This window comes from Cantharellus anzutake (assembly GCF_015039405.1).
Source record: "Cantharellus anzutake strain C23 chromosome Unknown EI90scaffold_13, whole genome shotgun sequence".
Lineage (NCBI taxonomy): Eukaryota > Fungi > Basidiomycota > Agaricomycetes > Cantharellales > Hydnaceae > Cantharellus > Cantharellus anzutake.
The window spans coordinates 998,125-1,020,748 of NW_024066963.1; the positions used below are offsets into that span (position 1 = coordinate 998,125).

Below are 22,624 nucleotides of genomic sequence, written 5' to 3' on the forward strand. Positions count from 1 at the left end.
TGGACGGTGGCACTCATCTCTGGCGTTTCCTACAGTTTCGCAGGATTCAACCGTGCATCGGTTTGAGCGTTGGGCGCTGATACGCTTTCGAAATCTGCAGCAGCATGGGGAACCAACGATGTTGGTATAAGAAACGCTATAGCGGGAACGACACCGCTAATTGTCCGTGTCATCCCTTCTCTCAGTGTCTACTCGGGAAGTGCCGAGGAATACGAGCCTATTTTGAATTTTGACATCGAACGACGCGCTTTCTGGTATTTGTTTGGTTTTACCGCTACTCGTGGATTTCACCTTTTTTCACTCTTCCTCGCTCTCTTGGGATCCAATCATGTTCAACGTTACGAATCATATCACTTCCGATGTTTTATACGCCCAGGCTGGCACTGATTTCAGCAAGCTGAGTTGGTTGGAGTCGAAATGGGCTGCTTGGTACTTGTGGATTGGCAACCCAGTCCTTGCCACGGGAATCATGAGTTTTTTGATGCACGAGGTTGGATATAATTACATGCATTTATGGCCCGGGGGTGGATTGCTCACTCTTGTGGCCGGGGTCAATAGTTGGTTTATTTTGGTCGTTGTTTACCGTGGATGGTCATTGATGCTATCCCGTATTTCCGCAAGTGGAAGCTCCAACCAGTAAGCAATGTGTTTATGGCGGGATTGGGTGTCGTCTAATTTACACTTGGTCCGTAGAACAAAATCCCAACGCCAAAGGAACAATGGGAGTGCACAAAGTTGGTATTGTTGACGCATTTTACAATTGAACTCCCTCAGGTAACTTGTCTCCACCTCCTTGTCAACGATTAACATCTTTCTGATGCGCATATATAGATTTGGTTCTTCCACCCGCTAGCAGAGTCATTAGGCATGGAAACATGGCAGGTGCCACTACCTCCCTGGAAGACAATTGCACCACAAGTCCTCCTCTTTTTCATTTTGGAAGACGCTTGGCACTACTTCTGTAAGTCGACTTATTCAGGAAGTTTTGTTTTGGATTATTCTGAAATGTACATCTTTTGACGTCTAGCGCACCAAGCTCTTCACTATGGCCCCCTCTACCGACATATCCACAAATTACACCATAGATATAGCGCTCCTTTCGGTCTCGCGGCCGAGTATGCCCATCCCCTTGAGATTCTGATCCTTGGAATGGGCACCGTCGGTGGACCGCTGCTTTTCTGCTACCTTACACGGGATTTGCATATCATTACGGTCTACATCTGGGTCTTCTTGCGTTTGCACCAAGCTGTTGACGCTCACTCAGGATATGGTGAGTCGGAATGACTTTCTTGATTCAATCCGAGTGGGATTTTAATCATCCTTTAGATTTCCCTTGGTCGTTGCGTAACATATTCCCTCTGTGGTCTGGGGCTGAACATCATGATTTCCATCACATGGCTTTCACCAATGTATGACATAACTTTGCAAAGCCTCAGTATGTTTATGGGTGACTGATTCTTCTTGTATACAGAACTACTCCACGTCCTTCCGTTACCTCGACTACATCTTTGGCACAGACAACAAGTACCGCGCTTATAAAGCTCGTGTCGCTGCTGCTGCCAAGGCTGGTCAAAATAGGGCTGAGGTGGAGAAGCGACTGTTGGAGGAGACAGAGAGGGAAGGTCAACTTGCTGAACACGAAGCTGAGATGGCGGGTAGTGTTTTGTCGAAGACTAAGACCTTGTGAAGTGGATTGTTATGATGGATGCGTGGCCATGTCTTGTGATATCTCTTACAAACTTATTTTAATAACATGCCGTGGCTCCCCGTGGGGGGGTCATTACAGCGCCTCTTTCATGGGTTTATGGTTACGCCGTTCTTTTTTCGAAGGCTGCCCAGGTTTTTCACACCACATTTTCGCGTCATCGTGATGCTCATCGATCTTGAGCACGTACGCACGATAAAACTCGGGCACGAATCGGACATGCTGATTGAAGTACTTTTGATTCCCGACTCCTAGGGAGATTCCTCCACGTCTTGCAAAGCTATACCTCCCCGCTCAAGCGACTGCCATACATAGACGGTCATGGGTGGGCTTGGTCTCAAAGCTCAAGATAGCTGGCCGCGGCTAACCGTCTTCAACTAAGGATTCGCACCGGCCGCGATACTCGCCTTAGTGTGGCGGGTCATGCCGTCGCCTACATACTCTCCAAGGAAACGTTTCCCATCAGTTCCTTGAGCTCACCGAACGATGCGCTCTTTAGGGGGCCTTGTCCTCAAAGGCTTGGTTCCCTTGTTTTTACGCAGGGGGCTTTGGGAAGCCGGAACGCTATGGAGTTTGACATGATGGACCCCGATTGATTGTCCTGACCGCATTTGAAGCGACAGATCGGACCAAAAAGTCACCGTAAATATCAGTTTTTGATGACACGACGTTGGGCAAATTGGCATCACATGGGTGCCTAGGCGCAGGTCAGTTGGAGTGCGACCTCGCGCAATGCTCATCGTTCGTGCTTTAGCGTGGATGACAGCCAATAAACTAACTGGAAAGGTCGGTCTTAGCCCACCTCGCTGTCGCCCTTCACCTGTCATTGTTAAATCCAGAGAACCTATCTGAATTAGTCCAGAGGAACTACGCCTTGTTCCCGAAGTCTTGGAATAGGGTGCGATCGTTTGGCCCGGATTTTGAAATTGCCCATCGCTTTGGCATGGCTGACCAAATCCAGAAGATTATTTCACCAAAGAGAAGCAAACCCATTCTGGTAATTGCAAGATGGTATCAAGGTGTGAATACACGCATGGTGAAATACTGAGAGTATTGGAGTGGTGTCTAGGGGCAGGGTAACCCAATGGTGCCACATGGGTGTGAAACGAAGGATGTCAGCGGTCAATATTAAATTGAAGTGGGATGAGCCTCAAAGATGGAAAAAAAAATTAAATGCGACCGAATCATACATCTTTCTTCAGAGTCCTGTGAAGATGCGCTACGACCTGCTTGCTGAGTTTTTCCTGGCCAGTTTTGAGGTCAGGGAACGTTACGGGTAACTCGAGCCTCTCTTTCCCCATCACGATCCAGATACTGTACTCAACACTTCTTCCGGTGTTCACCGCATTAGAGTGGAACACGGGTCGAGGTTTACCAGCTTCCTTACACAATTCTGAATCGCGAGATTTGAGAGATTATGGTCAATGAAGATGAATGCAGCAGCGTGATGGCCTACCGAAGAGCTGCTTCAGATAAGATTTGTCACTGGGCTGGGTGGACTCAGAAACATCTACTTGGACAGTAACAGAAGTTACACTAGGTTCCTGCACCGCCTCCATAGGGGGCCCTGCAGAGGAGGAGAACGGAATAGAGTCATCATCAAACTCAAATGCTCCCAGATGTGCACGAGTGCGATCTGAAGAATCAAGTTGTTTGTCCGGGTCGGCCCCTGAGAAAGTCGTATCAGAGGAGGACAAGGGGTTAAGTCACATTCTACCCACCGCTCGCGTAGGCTGTAGGGTTTGCATCTAAGCCCGAAGACCCAGCGGCAGATACGACACCGCTTTTGAATCTGTTATTATGGTTGGAAGTAGAGCCCGGACTTCCATACAAAGAATCATCATGATAAGAATCGCCACTGGGTGCTGCGTCGAGATCGAGGTATGTCCTGGGACCCTGATCTGGGACGTTGGAATGCTGAGAAGGCTCATGTGGGGGAGGAGGATATGCAGCATAGAGTTCATCGAGAATCTCCTGCTCTGAAAGGGGACGCTCGGCACCAGAAGGCTGAAGTGTGCGCTGGAGTTTTGGTTGAGAATGATACGGATGCTTCGCGAAGCCGGACATAGGGGCGAAGTGGTTTTGATACGGAGGGTGATTGGGCTGCCGTCTCTCCAGGCCAGGGTTAACAAAGGTATGATGGTTCTTCATAAGAGACACCGTGGCCGGGTTCGAACGCGACTCTGCAATCATGGGATGCACAGCAGACCGATTAAAATCACGACCCAATTCATCCCTACCCTTTACACCCCAGTTTTGAAACCTTCCACCGCCGCGGTAGGGAAACTGAGGACGAGCCAGACGTTGGCTACTAGGTCCTCTGGGAATGTGCTGGTCAGGTGTCCATGCATAACCTTCCTGCGATACGTCGCGATCTGAAGGACGACTATACGGCGTGGGCCCATATGGATCGTCTAGACCACGACGCATTGCTTGAGGGTCAAATCCAAGGCGCTGATGCCGACCAAGCACAGGTTGCGAAGACTGCGCTTGAGCAAACTTTCCCTTCCAGGAAGCAGGATATTGAGGGGGAATACGCCCCCGAAACTCGGGGTCCACGCTCATACGGCTTGAATCAAAGTTCTGCCTCGGTCGTTTGAACGGGTTCTCACCGCCGTGACCATCAACAACCCCAGCATCAGACAAAGGTGGTTTTTGATGCTCCAAGGACTCAAGAGCCACGTCCTCAAGTTCACGCTTTCGCTTCTGCAGCATCTTCTGCTTCGCCTCAAGTTCAAGATTTTGCCTTCTGAGTTCCTCCAAAGCCGCTTGTCGTTCTGCAATAGCTTGTCGCTTCTTTTCTTCGGCGATTACCCTTGCAGCAGCATCAGCCGCTCTCTTGGCCTCCACAGCCTCGGCAGCCTTCTTCGTCATATGGACCCTCCAATCAAACGTGTCTCTATTGTAGTCCGCCGGCGGCGACTTGCCGCGAAAACGGATCAACTCTAGCACACCTTGATTGACGGCCATGAGGGCGACGGCTGCCTTCGCGTCTCCGCGACTTCGGTATTCCATTTTTGTCCTATAAGTTCGTTTGGAGACGCCATTCTCCATTGGTATTGGTACCGTGAGGTTGCAACCGAAGACTGCCATAGTGGTCAAACCCATTATTACGGGCACCGCTAACAAACAATATGAGGCACCTTGATTCTCGCAGATGAACTCCCATTCTGCTCTCTGACTTGGTTTTGTACGAGATAAATCCTGTGTAATGACAGTATATAGCTTTGTTGCTTGTTCCTAGGAAATGATCAATGCCAAGCTTCAACTGATGCACTCCCTTTGGAAGATAGGGCAGAACATTTAGTAGAACGATACGAACTTTCATATCTTTCGTCAAACTCTCATTGTACTTGATCCCTGTCGAGCGAATATATTCCCCGACATCTTCGGATATAGCCTGGAGGCAAACAGCAGTCTTCGCTTCTTGTCTTTTGGAAAACACTGCATCGACCATGTAGGACCTAGAAGGCAAAGAAGGGTGATCTAGACGCAAAACGCAGCCATGCACTGGTACCAAATGGATCTCCATCAACGTGCATACTTAGGAATGATAAACGAAAGCCACATACAACCAGATCGTGGATGCATTGACCATGAGAAAGTCAATGTCAGCTGGCAGCCTTTGTTCTGCTGCAGCATCTGATTGACCCATGACTTCGGGTCCACCAAATCCCCAGAGCCGACACCCACACCAGGGGCCGGGAGCGGTTTGGGAAGGGCGTCCCAAAATGTGTTGATCGTTTGGATCTTGGTCATTTCGTTTTCCTTTGCGACCCTGTCGGAGGCTTGGCGAGTTGCCGGAAAGGATGGATCATCCGGTCCCTCCATAAGGTATTCGGGAGGAGCATATTCTGCCGCTGATGGCATAGGTTCTTGTTGCCCATCCCCGTGTTTGATGAATTCGAGGATACCTTGGGCAACGGCTTCTTTTGCAACCGCAGCTTTCGCATCTTCATCGTCCTGATGCGCCGTCCGGACAGAAAACACTTTCTTCAGATGTGGGGTAAGAGCGATGCGAAGTGCGCAACCATGAACTGCAGAAGTCCCATATGTGCGTTAGAACGACAAGCGGATGCGTAATAGAGTGCATTTCAACTGACGTCCCGTCTTTGGATCTGTAGTTCTAACGAAGTCAGGTCGAACGTGGTCGGCACGCCACTCCTTACAGCATTTGTCTATTTCGTCGACTTCTTTGAGTTTCTCAGATCGGTCAACGACAAGAAGTTGTTCCGATTGGCCCTTCGTCTCACCAGCAGGAACCACTAATCCACTACTGCCATCCACTGCGGCGGCGGCTGCGGGATCAGTGTGTTTCTTCCCTCGTTCTTTGTCCGGGGCGTTGACTAGGCGGAGATTGTGCAGTGAGTTGGTACCGGGATCCCCGCCCGCAATAAAGAGCAAAGCATCATGTTGAATAGCGATGGTCGCTACTTTCGCTTTCGCCTCTCCTTTACGGGCGAACACGGGTTCAGTAGTGTATATCCTCTTCTGACCGTCAGGCTTGGTTATTGTCAATATGCATTTCTTGCCTGAGAAGCACCCTTGAGTGAACATCGAGGATTCCATGAAATGTAAAAAAAACGTTACGTCGGGGACCCTGATCTTCCAGGAAATCATAATTCAAATGATGAACGGACGACCCAAAGGCCCGCTGGGCAGCTCGGTTGAGTTTCGCCACGCTGGCATACTGTAGTTGGTGGGCAGAGGTAGAGTTCAAGCCCTGTATGATTTCTTCGTCTTCCTGTAATTCAACATCTTCCTCGACATGAGTAGATGGTAAGGTTGGGGGTTGAAAGGCGTCGTAGTCGGTGGCAGGATTCGAAAAAGTAGATAGAGGTGCGCTCCCAAGAGCAAGGAGTTTCTTTGAAATCTCTGCTCGGTCTGAGTTGGATGGATTTGAGAGGAGGTCTGCTGGTGTTGAGTTGAGTTGAGTTGAGATCGACATGGAACCGTCGCGATCCTGATCCCGAGATAGCTCTGCAGAGGAGCCAACGAATGAGCCCGGCTTTGTCTTGGAGGGAAAGCCCATCTCAGCGGTCGCTATTTTCAGCATCATTCGTTCGCAACTCAGAGGGATAACGGAGGGTCCGGAGTGTAAATGCTGAGATCAGAAAAGCGCCCACCTTCTGGGGTGTTCGGCAATCCCCAGTTCCAGATCGGCACTGCCTGATTGCAGACTTGCAGCAACGCAGGCTTTGGTACTTCATCTATTGGATCTGATTCCGGCACCTAGGTAGCACGCGCGCTTACTTGATGTGTGTATGTTGCTGATTTGCCTCCACGGTAAGATACCGCGTCCAAAACAACTTCACATTTGGTACCTCCCGGAGATTTACCACTCCCGATATAGTTTGCAAGACTCAGGTTCAGGTTCTTCCAGGGATGATACCAGCATTTTGGTAGACAGTCCTGCAATCCTCTGCTACAAAAAGCTTCTTGCACTTACACGTGCAATGGCTGTCACGATGGAAACTGTGGCCACTCAGACGCGGACGGAGCAGTGACCAGATACGCCGCAGTTTACTGCAGCACACGCAACTCTAACAAGCTTCCGCCCCCTGAACATCCTCAATACGCTCGACGTGCGATGTGCAGCGTCTTGTAGAAACGTAGACTGTTCTCAGTTATCGGTAACGGGCATTTATGAATCCAGCGTGGTTTCTTGTGCGAAGCTGGGTGAAGGTAGCACAAGCGATAGATCTAAGCATGACATTAGGAAATATATCTCTTTGAGCTAGTAAGGCGTATATATCAATGAGCCGGTTTGCACCGGGCCTTCGAGCTTCTCAATCTTGGTCAAGGGAATCTGTGTCAAAAATCAATCAGCATCTCTCCGGGCTGACCGTTCCCGGTCTACCCAGACCCTAAATTTTCATTAACGGGGCTTGTGAGCGCGTAGATGGAAATGATGACTGGTGTGGCCTCGATTGTTTAACCTCACTCATTTCATATACGACTAATCCCTCCAGCTTACATGTGACACGTTTTCCCCAATCTCGAATATTCTGAGTAGATGCAATGTATTCATAGTACTTACTCAGACGTTTCTCTCAATCATGAGAAGTTTGATGAGACGATGGGAGGCTGTGACCGCTTCGTGGGAGTTGCCGAGGTGCCAAACTAACTCCGCGGTGTTAGACCATATTCAACGATCCTCCAACCTCAGGCACACCCCGAGAGGCCACTAACTTTAAGTAAGTGAGCTTGAATTAAGGATATTCACTTGTTGGCGCTTATCTACTCCCTCTTGCACTCGCTTTGGCAACGAAACATGATTATGCAGCGTCTAAACGACCCCTCCATTTTCACGGACCGCCCTATCACCGGGGAATCGATCTCGAATGACCTCTCGCAAGCGAGAAGGTGAGGCTGCTACACCTGCAGCCTCGGATTCCGCGTTACAGAAACCCAGCAAGAGGGTTAGAAAGGCCATAAACTGGTGTGTGTTCTTTAAAATTGCATTTTCTTGCCTATATGCGATGGCATTTATTATTGATCCCCCCTATATATTCACCAGTGAGCCTTGCCGAGCTTCCAAGTTAAAATGCGACCGAGGCCGTCCTTGTTCCGGCTGTGTTCTGCGTGGGACGACGGCACAATGCTATCCTGATGAGGAAAGGGGACCGCCCCCGCTTCAGGACCATAAGAAAGAAGAAGCGACACTGTGAATACCCTGGGATGTTTAGATTCTGTGGACTATCCATTCACTTGCAAACCATTCTCAATACAGGTCGTTAGTGGATGTACGGACGGAGGTCGGCCGTATTCGCAAATCGCTTGCCATCCTCGAGTCGTTGGTTCCACGAGAGGGTAGTTTTTCAGCTTTCTTGTCTTCTTCATCTTTCCAGGGAATACTCTTGTCGTTGATGAAGCAGTACGATCTGACACCCACTAGGCCGAAAGAAGGAGGTTTGTACCTTGGTCCAACGGCCCCTTGTTCAGCCGTCTTGACTCTGAGAGTGTGTTAAGTCTATGCCACGCCGAAATTGGATATTGCTCACTCTAATTGCCAATTAGAGCGACGAAACCGGTTCTCCGGTCCAGTCTGAAACACTGGCCGCTTCCGCAATCAGAGCTCTGCGCTCCCCCCACGCCAACGCTGATATTCGCTCAGAGATACCTACTGACTTCGTGTATACGACTTCTCTTATCACTTTCTTTTTTACTCGTACCTCCCCCTGTCCCCCTATTGACCATAATGCTTTCAGTGAGGCATGGGCACGCGCACGAGGCTCGGATTATACGGACCATCTTGTCATGGCGACTCTGTTCCTTATGCTGGCCGTCGCTGTTTACTATCTTCCCCCTCGCGATCCTCTATTGGCTCGTCTGCCTGCACCGCCCAACGTCGTGGCGAACAGGTGGTACAACGCCTCGTTGATAGCAGCAAATCGCTACAAGAAGTTTAAAAATCCCCCTGATTTGGATTGGATTGAGATGCTTCTTCTCAAAGCGCAATTTTTGAGCATAAGTGGCGCAGATCACGAAGAGATATGGGGAGTTAAGTGCGAAATTGGCTCGGCTGCGTTGGCGATGGCTCTTCACCGAGACCCTGGGGCGTGGAAGATGGATTTGGAGGAAATTCAGAGGCGCAGGTGGGTATGGTGGAACTACGTCGTTCTTGAGAGGTGGTTGTCTTTTCTGGTGGGTTTGTGTCTGCAGTACTATCGGTCGACTTTGGTTTCTCATCGGGGAATCGTTTTTCTTCAGTTCGGTCGCCCGCTCGCCGTTCGGTCAGACCATTTCGATACTAAGTATCCTGTTTCTGATGCAACGCCTTCCCGAACGGCCACTGGCTCATCTCAAAAGTTGGTTGTGAATCACCCTTCTGCTCCGCTCTCCCATCTTTTCGCACTCGCGCAATTCCGCCTTGCCGCCATCATCGGTGAGGTAGTCTCGGATGCGACATCTGTTAAACCTGTCCCATACGACCGCGTCAAGGAACTGGACAAGTCTCTTGAAGATTGGGAGAGCATGTTGCCCGAAATTCCGTATAACTCAAACATGGACAGATACGGTATTGGAATCAATGGGAACATGAACAGGGGCAACCTTGACCCGTTCGAATTGAGGACTTTGACACTATGGAAAGTACATCTCAGGGTGCAGATGTTTCATGTTCGTTTCATTATGCATCGACCTTACATGAACAGCGCTTCCCTAAATGGGTCGGATGGAGCTGGAGCATGGTCAGTAAATGGCCGTGCCACGGCGATACAAGGTCCTGGAGCTCAAGCCTGCCCCCCACCTCACTCTGGCAGCGTTCCGCCATACACCGACGGGAGCACTGAGGGGAGCACCTCGAGTGTAGTTGCACCCTCAACCACGCCAAGTTATGAAGCTGCTTTACACTCGGCAGAAATGGTTATTCAGCTTGTTTCCGATGCGAGCATTCAGCTCCTGGGTGAAGGTTCAAGCCCGTCTGGCGGAATGGGCTTTCTTGGTGTTCCTGGGCACATCGCTTGGAGTGGGTCATGTTCTCTTGTTCCATCTTGTTAATCTAACCCTGCCCCCCTCTGAACAGTTGGATATTCCCTTTTCTCGGCTTCCGTCTTCTTCGTAACGCTCATGCTCACAGGGCGTTCCAATGCGCCTTCCTGGTCGAACACTTCGGTCCACTACCGTCGGATCTTAGCCGCATCCGAAACACTTAAATATGTCAAAGCTGCGGTCCCTTTCGCAGAAAAGGCGCTTCTTGTACTATATGCCATGGCTCCGTTTTTCGAAGACGATCTTGACGACGCAGGGAAGAAAGCTCAAATCGACGCCATCCGAACCTTAGCGTTTCCGGGCCACAAAGACCCTCCTTTGCCCTTGCATAAACCAGACAACGGTGCTTTGGGGGACTTGAGCGCTCACGAGTCATTGGAAGCCGAACTCGAAAGGGATTTGGACTCGCGGCTTGAAACTCATGTGCCATCCAAATATGACGGGCACCATCGCGCAATCGCAGCTCCGAACGTTCCTCCCCCTCAGCAGAACGTGATTTCGCCGGTGGTGAGGGCACCCGTGGAAGCGGACGAGTTACCATCTATGCCTGGATCCTCGATGGCAGGTCGAGCGACTTCACAGGCTTTCACGTCCACGGAGCCTGCGAGCATTTATGGTACACCTGATAGATCGACGCGTCCTCCGTCATCAATGCGAAGCCCCTCTGAGGTGTCGATGGTACCCTATCATCTACAACAGCAGCCCAATTCCTTTCTTAATCCCATAGTGATGGGTCCAACCGATGGTGTCTCGAGTCCGATTAGTGGAGTCGAACCCCCGTATAATGTTCCTTTGAACGGGCCATTCCAGATAGCCGACAATTCGTCCGCGGAGATGAGGGCGATGCCACCTCCCTCAACTGGTGGTCACACTGCCCGCAATCTTGCGGTTCCTACATCTCAACCAAGTGCGGGCAGTCATTCGGCAATGTCAGCTCCACCTGCTCTTCACCCCTCCCAGTCATCGACAGAGGCCATGTGGTATCCCCAGAATCGCCTCGTCGGGAGTTCTCAAAAACAAAGTGGCAGTGGGATGGGGTTGGGGATGGCAGTTGGTCCTGGAATGGGGATGGTGATCTCACCTCAGCCCAAAGTGAATCAGCCTCCCCAGTACTTCTTGCAGCCTAACGCTGCGCCTCTCTCTGGACCTGGAACATATATGGGACACATCACCCCTCCTGGAATAGCTGGAGTTGCGATGGGCCCTCCTAGCGCAATGGATGTTTATGTGGGTTATATCCAGCGGACTGTAGGAGATGAGGTTTGGGAGCCCAATCCTCACGGCAGTTCCGATGGGGTGGACTGGGCCGATAGCGGCTCTTCCCAAAGGCAGCAATGGTAAGGTTTTCTCTGTGATGCAGACGCGACATTGTGACTTTCTTATCCCGACTGGAGAGCTTTCCTCATCTATATGCTTGCTTTGGGGGCTCTGAGATTTTGCTTGTGTATGATATTCCTTGTACATACTTTATCACTATATCGTGCCCAGTACTCGAGTGATCGTGTTTGTCATGTTCACAATCTATTATAATCGTCGGAGACACGACACTACAGTCATGGAGCAGGTGGCAGCTGAAGAAAGCACAAATGTATGTATAGTCCATCCGGATCCAGATTGTGGATTGCGACGGCAAGAGACAAGTAGGGAAACTACAAAGATCCTATCTGGGTGGTCCCTGCCTGCCCTGCCAACTGTCTCTTGCTTTACTAGCTTTGGTGTCAATCCTGACATACTCAGCCTCATCCAGGGCACTCCCTTCTTTCTTCACGTTCAAATATGCTTCTCCAAGCACAAGCAGAGCTCTAGTACGTAAAGCTAGTTTCTCCCTGGATGGAGCATTAGGCCCGTTGGGGGGCGGATTTAGTACACGATCGCACGTCTCCCTCAAGACAGAATCTATTTCGAGCTTCGTCCCTTTGAAGAGCGCTTGAAGTCCCTTCTCGGCTGCCTGCTCTTCCAGATTTTTCTTCTCCGCTTCGGACGCCCCTGATTTCTCTGCTTCTGCAAGCTGTTCGAAGACTTGCTTCAATTCGAGTGCTATCAAGATACGTTAGTGAGAAACGAGGGACGAGATATATACTAACCTGAGCGCACCGTCGAGACACTACCATGCCACGCAGGATTTGTTCGTTCAGAACAGTACGAATAATCATGAGGCTCCACTCACGTTTCAGTGAAAGTATGATATGTTCCCTTGATCCCGTGCATCCACCCGCCAACGCCTAAAAAAGTCGAATTCGTTGCTGCGTAGTGTCTAAATCAACCCATAGAGGTGAGCCGTCGAATGGGTGGAGATTACTACACCTACCTAGCTTTCGCAACGTAGGCGTGACCCACGGCATGCAAGAGTTCCACTCCGTACGACTCTTGCTTGAGCTCTTCTGCTTCAATTTGGCATATCTGTTTCCAACTGCTTAATACATCCCGGTCATCAGGCCCAACGGCCGACTCGCTGAAGATGGAAAGCTTGCGTTCTAGCTCGGCGACAAGCTTCCGAACCCTTTCTTCCCGAACTTTCGTTCTCTGCGTTGAGGATCCGTCCATGAGCCTAGTAGAGATTTAGGGTTTCAGGGAGTACGCACTTCAGCAGCAATCCTTTTGTCCTTCTCCTCTTTCTTGGCCTTCTCTTCAGGCGTTAGAGCCTCCTTGCCCTTTTTCCCTTGACCCGAAGCTTCGGCCTCATCTGCTTCCTGCAAAGCAGCCTTCATATCCCTCCCAAGAGAGATGTCGCCAATAATTGGCACAAATCTCTCACCACCGAAGATCGCACTGAAAATTTCTTCGGGGTCGACGAAACCTCCTTCAGGAGACCCTTCTTTAGGACCAAATTCATTGTACTTCTTGCGTAGGACCGGGTCCGAGAGGACCTGGTAGGCCATCGCTATCTCTTTAAACTACATCATATGTTCTTAGATGCCAAATTTGCCCAGCGAGGCTAATGTATTGAGGAAAGCTCACTACTTCCTCGGAGCCTCCCTTGTCGGGATGATTCTTGATCGCCTGGCGCCGGTAGGCTTTCTTTATTTCTTCGTCCGTCGCGTTAATGGGAACCCCAAGAAGATCGTAATACCTAGTTTCCTGTTGATGTTAAGATTGATGAGGGAGTATCAGCTAATAAAACTTAGGGGCGATGAGCCACAGAAGGTGTGCCTACCAATGGTCTCTCGTTTGTCCCAATTTTTCGGCCTTTCCGAGCACCAGATGATGAAGATGAGTCACCATTACCCTGAGCGCCGTTCAAACTCGTTAGGCCCCCATGCGAAAGGGAATTAATGGAGTGCGATTGGATGTTTCCGCATTGAAAGCATTGTACTTGGTATGATATGGAAGAAGAGGTAGAGCTAGTGGGCGGAAGGAACTCCAAGGGCTTGGAGCATTCGGAGCAAGGCCCTATCTGGACATGGGGTACGGCTAGACGTGAAGGTAGAACTTCTGTGGATGACATCGATTTGACTTCACGTGCAGAAAGCTGATGATTCAGATCCTTCAGAGGCTATTGAATTTGCAATGGTATTCAATTTATCGGACTTGAGAACTAACACGGCCCAGCCAAGCCCAGCTCTCCTGCTTTCAGTCGTTTATTTCGACGACGGTTCGTGCATGTAGCATACTATAATAATATATATATGCATGTGTACCGAACAGACATTCCAGAGTCACGTGATTATCGAACCGTGTCACTTCAGGAGCGGCCCCAACATGTCGGACGTGTATAATCTCAAACTCTTACTGATAGGTTTGTGATCATATTTGCATTCCACTTTATTAACTAATAGTGCTTTTATGTTTTCACTATTTCGCCGACCGGGTGATAGGTATGTGATCTCACGAGTTTCCACTGTGAGTCCGCAGGCCTTGTTGTGTCTTTATCCAGGCAATTCTTCTGTGGGGAAATCCAGTCTTCTCTTGAGGTTTGCGGACGAGACTTGGCTTGACGAGGATGAGAGCCATGCGACAATTGGGGTCGACTTTCGGTTAGTGTTGTTGCAGCTTTGCGATTCAATCTGACCATTCGGTCTGCCCTTGTGTAGGGTACATCGAGTGCAAGTCAAGGATGGAAAGAAGGCGAAACTCAGCATCTGGGTGAGTTTACTCGGCTGCTGCGTGCGTGTGGACATTATGGTATTCATTCGAGGGGCCAGGACACAGCAGGGCAGGAGAGGCAGGTCGCTCACATTAGACTGCCAAGTCACCTGTCTGAACAGTGGCCAGGTTCCGAACTATAACGTCTTCTTACTACCGTGGGGCCCAAGGGATTATTTTGGGTATGCCGACATGCATCATATCCCATTCGTGATGTCAGACACGATTTCGTTTGCAGTCTACGATGTTTCTAACAGGGAGTCATTTGATGCCCTGCCACGATGGTTCTCGGAAATGGAGTCCTACGTCTCTCCTTCTGTTGTTAAGATCATAGTTGGTAAGGATGACCTCATGTTCGATCCCTGGTGACGTTGACTTGCTACATCTAACAGGGAATAAGGTTGATAAGGTATCGTGCCTCAGAGGAATAACCGATATCTTTGAGAACTCCATTTTGTAGGAATATTCACGAGCTGTCTCCCCAGGAGAAGGTCGGAGATTTGCTGAAAGGATGAACTCCCTTTTCATAGAGGCCTCTGCTAAGACAGCAGTTGGAGTTCGTCAAGTATTCATTGACCTTGTCGAAAGGGTTAGTACACCATTCCCTCAATGATCGCATGCATCCCGGAAATCATCTGTGTTCCTAGATTATTGATACCCCTGAGCTGTGGTCAGCTTCGGCTCCCCGTGGTATACCCAATCAGCCTGGTGTTGCTATGCCTGGGAATATCTCCCTCACTCAAGTATCTGACACCTCGGAACCTTGGGCTTGCTCCTGTTAGAAACCTGACTGTGTGCAAACTACGTTTCTTTGGCGTAAATGTTTATACCCATACATGGACCAGCGTTTCATTACCATAATTACTGCAATTAACGAACTTCAGTGACCGACCTACAAGGCTATCTGCATCCTATGTGCATATTGATTTTTGGTTATCATACATAAATCGCATGCATGTACTAGTCGTTTCTACGCAGAATACCTTGTCCATTTCAATTCTGAATGCCTAATTTTGGTGATCTCCGAAGGGTTTTTATACAGACCAAGCACCTGGTGGCAGCTAGCCCATCACCATAGCAAGCAGAGCCATACGGACCTGAAGAGGGTGAGATAAGCAACAGCTAGAAATCTTGACGACTTACAAAGAGCCCGTATCGCATCTGTCGGAAGTACACTGCGCGCCGAGAATCAAAGTCAACCTCAGGGTCAATTTCTGAACAGCAGGACCAATCAATTTCGATCCAAACCTGTGAAACGAGGGCTACCTACCAGTTAGCCGAGGCAATGGATGCATGACGATCATATCTGCCTTCGCTCTCGCAAGTACAGAGTGATCAACGACGTACGACTTGTGGACCCGCTCCCATTCGACGAGATCGGTGAAACGTTCCTGTTGAACGCGAGTGACATAAAGCACATCTGTCCCAGATAAAACATCGTTGAGCGAGTTGGTCTCTGTGATGCTCACACTCGCTCTTCTCGCTGCAGAGGTGACACTGTCGGGCATGGTGAGTTCAGGCGGCGAGACAAAATTTAGCCGAACTGAGTAGAAACAGAGAAGGGTGACGAGACTATGGACCGTCCGACCGTTCTTAAGATCGCCGAGGAGAGTGATAGTCTTTCCATTGACAGTACCAAGCTCAGATCGAATAGTGAAGATATCGAGCAAAGCCTAAGGCATTGATCAGTTCTATTCGTGACGGCGCTGGGTATGTGCAGTACCTGAGTAGGGTGCTCTCCTACACCATCTCCGGCATTGATAATCGGTACCGGCGAGAATTTTGCGGCGCTGGAGACAGCCCCCAAAGTTGGATGTCGCAAGACAATCGCATCTCCATAACAAGCAAGAGTGCGAATGGTGTCTGCGAGGCTTTCTCCCTTGGCGACGGAAGACCTGTCTGCCGAGACAGTAACGACCTCGCCTCCAAGACGCTTCATCGCAGACTCGAACGAAGAACTGGTGCGAGTGGAAGGTTCGTAGAAAACATTACACAATATCCGACCGCGCAACACGTCAATAACACCATTTCGTTCGACTTGCAGACGCATTTCATGAGCAAGGTCAAACAATTGGTGTATATCAAGGTGCGAAAATTGTTTCACACTGAGGATACTACGTCGGTGGAACGCTGGATGAGGTGGGGGCAAAGTCACGAGTCGGTTCGGCGAGATATCCCGCGTTGAGAGATGGAATGCTTGCAGGACGTCAGTGACACGACTCGCAGAAGCAAGAGTAGGAGATACAAGCTGGTCAACTTGGATTGAAGGCCGATTAGTTGCGATAAAGGAACTTGCCCTGCCAGCAGCGCGCTGGATTGGCATGACTTGCAGACCGGAAACGTCGCGACCCAAAGGATTTGCAAAGTTCACACCATCAAGATAGACGGTTTGACCTTGCAAGACAACCCTATGAACGCAACCCTTCACCATTACTCCCTGAAGTGGTGACCAATGTGGACCTTGAGCAAGATAAGTAGTCCTTCTATTTATTTCGACTTCGACCTGAGAATTCGGCTGCTCTGGTAGCTCGAAGATCTTCAGAGGATTGTCGTGAAGTTTAGCGCGAATATCGTCCAGCGTCAGTTGGCCTTCAGACTGTGCAGTCAATAACAATGGTAAGGTTTCTTCGATACCACTCCGGGCACTGGAAGATTCCCCGAGATCGAGGGCTAAGCGGTAGGGTGCTGTCCCCACGGCAAAGACATCAATGGAGGATAAATGACTCCACAACGCCTGCTGATCAGCGAAAGTAGGCAAGTGGGTAGACGCAGGATACTGTTCTCGAGTGAAGAATAAAGAGTACACAGACACATCACATGTCACTTTCAGTCCCCTTTCTTTGCTGAGTGCAATGAGTTGAATGTCCTCTTTGCTGCCAACATCGGCAACGTGAACGCTTCGGTTATGGAGGCTCGCAAGGAGAAGAATTGTCGCCAAGTCGGTAGCACGTGCATCGGTAATGATAGGTTTCTCCTTGGGCCAGGCAGCAAAATGTGCAGCTACTGCAGCTACTTTGCTGATATTTTGGTCTGACAAGCCATTGAACGGAATAAACAAAGCTTTTGCCTCCTCCTGAAGCTCTTCGTCCAGCGTTGAGGCATTAGTTGCCGAGGCAGCGATCGACAGTGCGTAGTTGCTATAAGCCGCTCCTTTGAGGTTGCTTCGTGTCACATCCAGACTTTCGCCACTCGTGACACTGGCTTCGACGTCGAAGGGCATGATCTGAACGGTTGTAAATCCAGCACTAACTGATGCTTTTGTCATGAGCTCGAAGTCTCTGGACCCTTGCTTCATCCTCGGTACGAAAGCCTGAACATTGATGAGGCCGGGGAGACTGAATGTCGTGTGAGAGGTCTTGAAGTCAATTGGCGATACCTCCAGCGGCATCTTTCTAACCAAAGCCTCAGCTAAAAGCTTCGCTATCTTGACATTCGTTATCAGTGGGACGGCGAAGTCCACTGCCATGCGCCGAGTGCGATATCCCTTACTCGTATAGGTGGCGGGGCGACGATAGTTGTTCTTTGAGGGCAAATTGATGTAAAGGTCGATCATGTTGTTAGCGAGATGCTGAGTCAATGAGTACTCGGACTTCTGGGTATGACTACCACTGTCTGGCAGAGCTTCAAGGTACTATGAGAAGGTGTCAATATATGACACGTCCATAGCAAGGTATGCAATGCACCTTGCAAGGAATGTTATGTTCGGTGAAGAAATCCGCTGTTCCCGCCGTTCCGAGTAGGTTGTATCCTGCTTGGTGAAGCTTCTGGACGGATGGCAGCATTTCTAGCTTCTCCTTAAAACTTCCGATAGATAGGAGGATGTTCTTCTCGGGCAAAACGATGCCGGTGGAAATGAGTGCTTTGAGGTATGCCTCGTACTTGTTCTTTCCAAAGCAGGCTACTTCGCCTGTGGAGGCCATCTCGACACCCAGAACAGGGTCAGCTCCGGAGAGCCGATTGAAGCTGAACTGTGGGACTTTAACCCCAACGTAGTCAGGAGGAAGATTCAAGTCAGGGTACGGAACGACGGGAAGATCCAGCATGACTTTGGTGGCCATCTCGATTGCATCAACACCAGTAACCTTGGACACAAAGGGGAAGGAACGTGCAGCACGGAGATTACATTCGATGACCTTAATGTCGTTATTCTTCGCGATAAACTGGATGTTGAATGGGCCAGTAACGTTGAGTGCATTACCAATCTTGCGTGTCGCGTCTTCAATACGTCGAACAGTCTCCGGATCCAGGTCTTGAGGTGGCAGCACCAAGGTAGCATCTCCAGAGTGGACGCCAGCATTCTCGATATGCTCCGAGATATAATGCATTACCAGCTTCCCGTTTTTGGCGATGGCATCCATCTCAATCTCCTTTGCCTCTTCGATATACTTCGAGATGACAACAGGATGTTCGCGTGAGACGGCAGTTGCTTGATGAAGATAATTTGACAAATCATCCTCGGTGGAAACAACATTCATGGCCGCTCCCGACAACACATAGGATGGCCTGACCAAGACGGGATATCCAACTTCAGTGCAGAATGCTTTGGCACTGGCAAAATCAGAAAGTTCCTTCCAGTGGGGTTGATCCACCCCGATCTTGTCCAACAAGCGAGAGAAATTGTACCGGTTCTCACAAGTATCGATCATCTCTGGAGAAGTACCGTAGATGTGGACATTTTGTCGATGAAGCGGAAGGGCAATATTATTAGGGGTTTGTCCGCCCATCGATATTATCACGCCCGAGGAACCCTCTAAATCGTAGATGTCTAGGATTGTTTCGAGACTGATGTTGTCGAAGTAGAGTCTGTCGGCTTCATCATAGTCCGTGCTAACCGTCTCAGGGTTATAGTTCACCATCGCCGCCTTGAGACCTTGCTCTCGAAGAGTTCTGATGGCTCGTACAGCACACCAATCGAACTCCACGCTAGATCCAATCCGATACACACCAGAACCAAGTACCATAACGCCGTGGTCTCCAAAGTCGACGTCATGCTCGGAGGCATTATAAGTGGTATAAAGATAGTTCGTGAAGGCGGGGAACTCAGCAGCCACTGTATCGATCTGTTTTACGAAGGGGAAGATCCTGGCTTCTTTACGAAGCTGACGGATAGCCAGTTCGGTAGTGTTCAGTGCCCGAGCGATCTGCCGGTCGCCGAAACCCTTTTGTTTCGCCGTCCGAAGGCACTCGGTAGTGATGGTGGATAGTGACTTGCCGCTACAGAGAACCCTGCTGAATCCGTTCGCACTTGATTGCCGAGGATGATGCATACCTTAAGTACACGTTGAATTCGTGTAGCTCGAGTAACCTCGCCAGGAACCATTTGTCGATACTTGTGAGCTTCCAAACTTGATCAACGTTATACCCGGCTTTGAAGGCTGCTGCAATCGCGAACATGCGCTTATCCGTGGGATTCGATAGCTCTGCATCGATGTTACTGCTAAAATCATTCTGAGCGCTTTGTAAGTAGTCGAGTCGCAGCTTAAGGACGATACACCAACCACGTCGAAGCCAATAAACAGATCGTCGATCGCCCGGATTGCCTTTTGAATACTCTCTTCAAACGTCCGACCAATAGCCATCACTTCGCCTACACTCTTCATCGAGCTACTGAGCTGCTTGCTGACGCGACTGAACTTCTTTAAATCCCAACGGGGGAACTTTACCACCACATAGTCAAGACTAGGTTCAAAACACGCCGTCGTCAGCTTCGTCACGGTATTCTTGATTTCATTAAGGGGGATACCAAGACCGAGTTTGGCGGCAATAAAGGCTAGGGGGTAGCCGGTTGCTTTTGATGCTAGTGCGGAAGATCGAGACAAGCGAGCATTGACCTGGAGGACATGGATGGGACCGTGGAGCTACAGGAGTCTCCGCACTTACTTCAATGATACAGTACTCCTTGGAGAATGGATCCAACGCATACTGAATATTACATTCACCGACTACTCCTAGATGTCGTATGACATTGACAGCAGTCGTCCTCAACATGTTGTAATCGGCATCAGAAAGAGTTTGCGAAGGTGCAACAACGATCGAATCTCCAGTATGGATTCCCAATGGGTCAAAATTCTATTGCGGCCAATAGCGAATGCAATTTTCACGCGGAATGGGAGTGGATCATAAATAACGACCATAAAAGATGCAACAGGAAGTGTACACACCTCCATGTTGCAAACGGTAATGCAATTGTCATTACAATCCCTCACAACTTCATACTCGATCTCTTTCCACCCTTTCATACTCTTCTCCACCAACACCTGAGGGCTCGTCGCAAAAGCTGTCGCGCAAAGACGTTTCAAGTCCTCCTCGCCCTCGGCAAATCCGCTCCCAAGGCCTCCAAGAGCGTATGCAGCGCGGACAATCACCGGATATCCGATCGTCTGCGCAGCTTCAGATGCCTCGTCGAAGGTAGTAGCACTCGCACTTTCAGCACACTTCTCGCCTATCTCTGCCATGGCTTGGCTGAACAGATCCCGGTCTTCGGTTTTGATGATTGTATCAATGGGGGTGCCAAGGACGCGGACGCCCAGTGACTCGAATTCGTCTTTGAGTTTGATTCCCACGTTAAGAGCTGTTTGACCACCGAACGTTACATAGATACCATCTGGGCGTTCGTACCGGATAATGCGTCGAACGAAGTCTGGAGTTACTGGAAGGAAGTAGACCTTGTCTGCAAGTCCCTTCGAAGTTGCAATCGTTGCAATGTTAGGGTTCACAAAGATCGTGTATATTCCTTCCTCTTTCAGTGCCTTGATGGCTTGGGATCCGGAATAATCAAATTCCCCCGCTTGTCCAATTGATAGACCTCCAGAGCCAAGGATCATGATTTTGCGGAGAGTCCCCGAAGGCTTGAGATTTGGAACGATATGATTTGATAATGATGATTTGGGCATTGTACTGATGGGGGTGGGGTTATGTGTGCGCAAGATCTCTTCAATCTTGTCGATGAACACATCAAACAAAAATTCAGTGTCGCGAGGACCAGGAGTCGATTCAGGGTGGAATTGAACCGAAAAATAAGGGAGGGATGTATGGTATATACCCTCATTACTGCCGTCATTGGCGTTCTTGTAGAGCTCCCTCCATCCTGATGGAAGCGTGTTCACGTCGACTTGGTAACCATGATTCTGGCTGGTGATATAACACCGTCCAGTGATCGCGTCTGTACAAGGGATGTTATGACCACGGTTACCGTATTTCATTTTGGATGTGGAAGCACCGGCCGCAAGAGCAAGGAGCTGATGACCCAGGCAAATCCCGAAGATGGGTTTCGAGGTTTTCTGAAGCGCAAGACGCAAGAACCCTATCGTTTCAGACATAACCGTAGGATCGCCTGGTCCATTCGATATAAAAATGCCATCATATGGCTCTTCGGTTGCCGCCAAATAATCGTAGTTCCACGGCACAACTTTAAGTTCAATCCCCCGTTTCGTGAAGCATCGTATTTGGTTGTATTTCATCCCAACGTCAATAGCAATCACCCTAAGGCTCCTGCCCGAAGAGTGGAGCTTGCGCGATGAAGTCGGATGGTAGAGTTTGGGGGCGGCTAGTGACACTCTGGCGACTAAATTCTGCACATTGGGGTCAGAAAAAGGAACATCGATATACTCTTCGGCCCAACCGATTTTTGAGCTCGGAGAAGGGGCCCGTGAGCTCATAGCTGAGTGGTTGGTGGATGCCGCGAGGCCCTTGGAGCGAAGTGGAAGGCCTTCGCGTTTCGCAAGGATTTTACCCAGCATAGATCCCTTCTCTCGTATTTTCTTCGTGAGGGCTCGAGTGTCCACGCCATACATGGCAGGGATTTTGCTTTCTCTGAGCCATGCGCCAAGAGACGAGTTGGCCAGAAAATGGGAGAAGTGATCAGAATAGTAGGCGACCACCAGAGCAGAAACATGGATGCGACCAGACTCAAAATTCTCGGGGAGTTTGCTTAGCTTTTCGATCGTTCTTTTTGGCACGCCGTAGTTTCCAATCAAAGGATAAGTTAGCACAAGGATTTGGCCCTCATAGGAAGGATCAGTAAGAGACTCAGAGTATCCAACCATTCCTGGGAGTACAAAGTAAGCTTGGAAGGCCTTAAAAAAGCTAATAGCGCGGCTACAAACCAGTCTGGAACACACACTCCCCCGAGACACTTCCTTTGTAGCCGAAATTCGTACCATAAAAGGCCGATCCATCGGCGAGGACGAGCGCTGTGTCCTCAGTAGGTGCTCCATTAAGCATTATAGGTTTTGGCCGCTGGTCGGCTTTGAGAACATCATTCTCTTGCATAGTTGTGGGGTTTGAAGTGAAGAAAAAAAATATTGCCCTCGGGACGCAAATTCAGCTGGGCGTGAGAACCAA

The 22,624-nt window shown here is 49.7% G+C and overlaps 6 protein-coding genes across 6 annotated transcripts; 3 read left to right on the forward strand and 3 right to left on the reverse strand.

Annotated features, from left to right (window-relative positions):
* Positions 1–328: 328 nt before the first annotated feature.
* On the forward strand, positions 329–1,827 carry EI90DRAFT_3153015 (putative ERG25-C-4 methyl sterol oxidase; the record flags this gene model as incomplete). The annotated part of the gene is made up of 7 exons (XM_039065839.1): positions 329–490; positions 559–636; positions 694–774; positions 832–961; positions 1,028–1,270; positions 1,327–1,409; positions 1,472–1,827. 7 exons carry the CDS (start codon positions 329–331, stop codon positions 1,685–1,687), a joined length of 993 nt encoding a protein of 330 aa, XP_038918634.1. The 3' UTR covers positions 1,688–1,827.
* Positions 1,828–2,679: 852 nt separating this feature from the next.
* EI90DRAFT_3287927 (uncharacterized protein) lies at positions 2,680–7,274 on the reverse strand (the record flags this gene model as incomplete). The annotated part of the gene is made up of 12 exons (XM_039067080.1): positions 2,680–3,098; positions 3,162–3,374; positions 3,427–4,791; positions 4,849–4,945; positions 5,028–5,215; positions 5,278–5,742; positions 5,809–6,237; positions 6,296–6,748; positions 6,832–6,937; positions 6,959–7,081; positions 7,155–7,180; positions 7,214–7,274. The coding sequence occupies 12 exons, from the start codon at positions 7,272–7,274 to the stop codon at positions 2,890–2,892; spliced, it is 3,735 nt and encodes a 1,244-aa protein (XP_038918635.1). The 3' UTR covers positions 2,680–2,889.
* Positions 7,275–7,821: 547 nt separating this feature from the next.
* On the forward strand, positions 7,822–11,745 carry EI90DRAFT_3048299 (uncharacterized protein). Its single transcript, XM_039059613.1, has 7 exons — positions 7,822–7,902; positions 7,992–8,147; positions 8,226–8,372; positions 8,439–8,667; positions 8,726–9,352; positions 9,419–10,175; positions 10,233–11,745. The coding sequence occupies exons 2-7, from the start codon at positions 8,050–8,052 to the stop codon at positions 11,537–11,539; spliced, it is 3,165 nt and encodes a 1,054-aa protein (XP_038918636.1). The 5' UTR covers positions 7,822–7,902; positions 7,992–8,049; the 3' UTR covers positions 11,540–11,745.
* Positions 11,746–11,858: 113 nt separating this feature from the next.
* EI90DRAFT_2913187 (X-domain of DnaJ-containing-domain-containing protein) lies at positions 11,859–13,643 on the reverse strand (the record flags this gene model as incomplete). Its single annotated transcript, XM_039054489.1, has 7 exons — positions 11,859–12,235; positions 12,283–12,302; positions 12,366–12,452; positions 12,507–12,711; positions 12,777–13,092; positions 13,157–13,276; positions 13,353–13,643. The coding sequence occupies 7 exons, from the start codon at positions 13,641–13,643 to the stop codon at positions 11,859–11,861; spliced, it is 1,416 nt and encodes a 471-aa protein (XP_038918637.1).
* EI90DRAFT_2993235 (ras-domain-containing protein) lies at positions 13,609–15,317 on the forward strand. Its single transcript, XM_039056148.1, has 9 exons — positions 13,609–13,790; positions 13,853–14,172; positions 14,230–14,281; positions 14,341–14,360; positions 14,411–14,463; positions 14,520–14,618; positions 14,674–14,690; positions 14,742–14,870; positions 14,929–15,317. Exons 2-9 carry the CDS (start codon positions 13,982–13,984, stop codon positions 15,061–15,063), a joined length of 696 nt encoding a protein of 231 aa, XP_038918638.1. The 5' UTR covers positions 13,609–13,790; positions 13,853–13,981; the 3' UTR covers positions 15,064–15,317.
* On the reverse strand, positions 14,982–22,616 carry EI90DRAFT_3153020 (carbamoyl-phosphate synthase). Its single transcript, XM_039065840.1, has 10 exons — positions 22,387–22,616; positions 20,443–22,328; positions 20,162–20,350; positions 19,780–20,112; positions 19,551–19,729; positions 17,965–19,495; positions 16,005–17,912; positions 15,552–15,954; positions 15,425–15,495; positions 14,982–15,378 (listed from the first exon to the last, which is right to left on the reverse strand). Exons 1-10 carry the CDS (start codon positions 22,550–22,552, stop codon positions 15,343–15,345), a joined length of 6,702 nt encoding a protein of 2,233 aa, XP_038918639.1. The 5' UTR covers positions 22,553–22,616; the 3' UTR covers positions 14,982–15,342.
* Between the last annotated feature and the right edge of the window lie 8 nt (positions 22,617–22,624).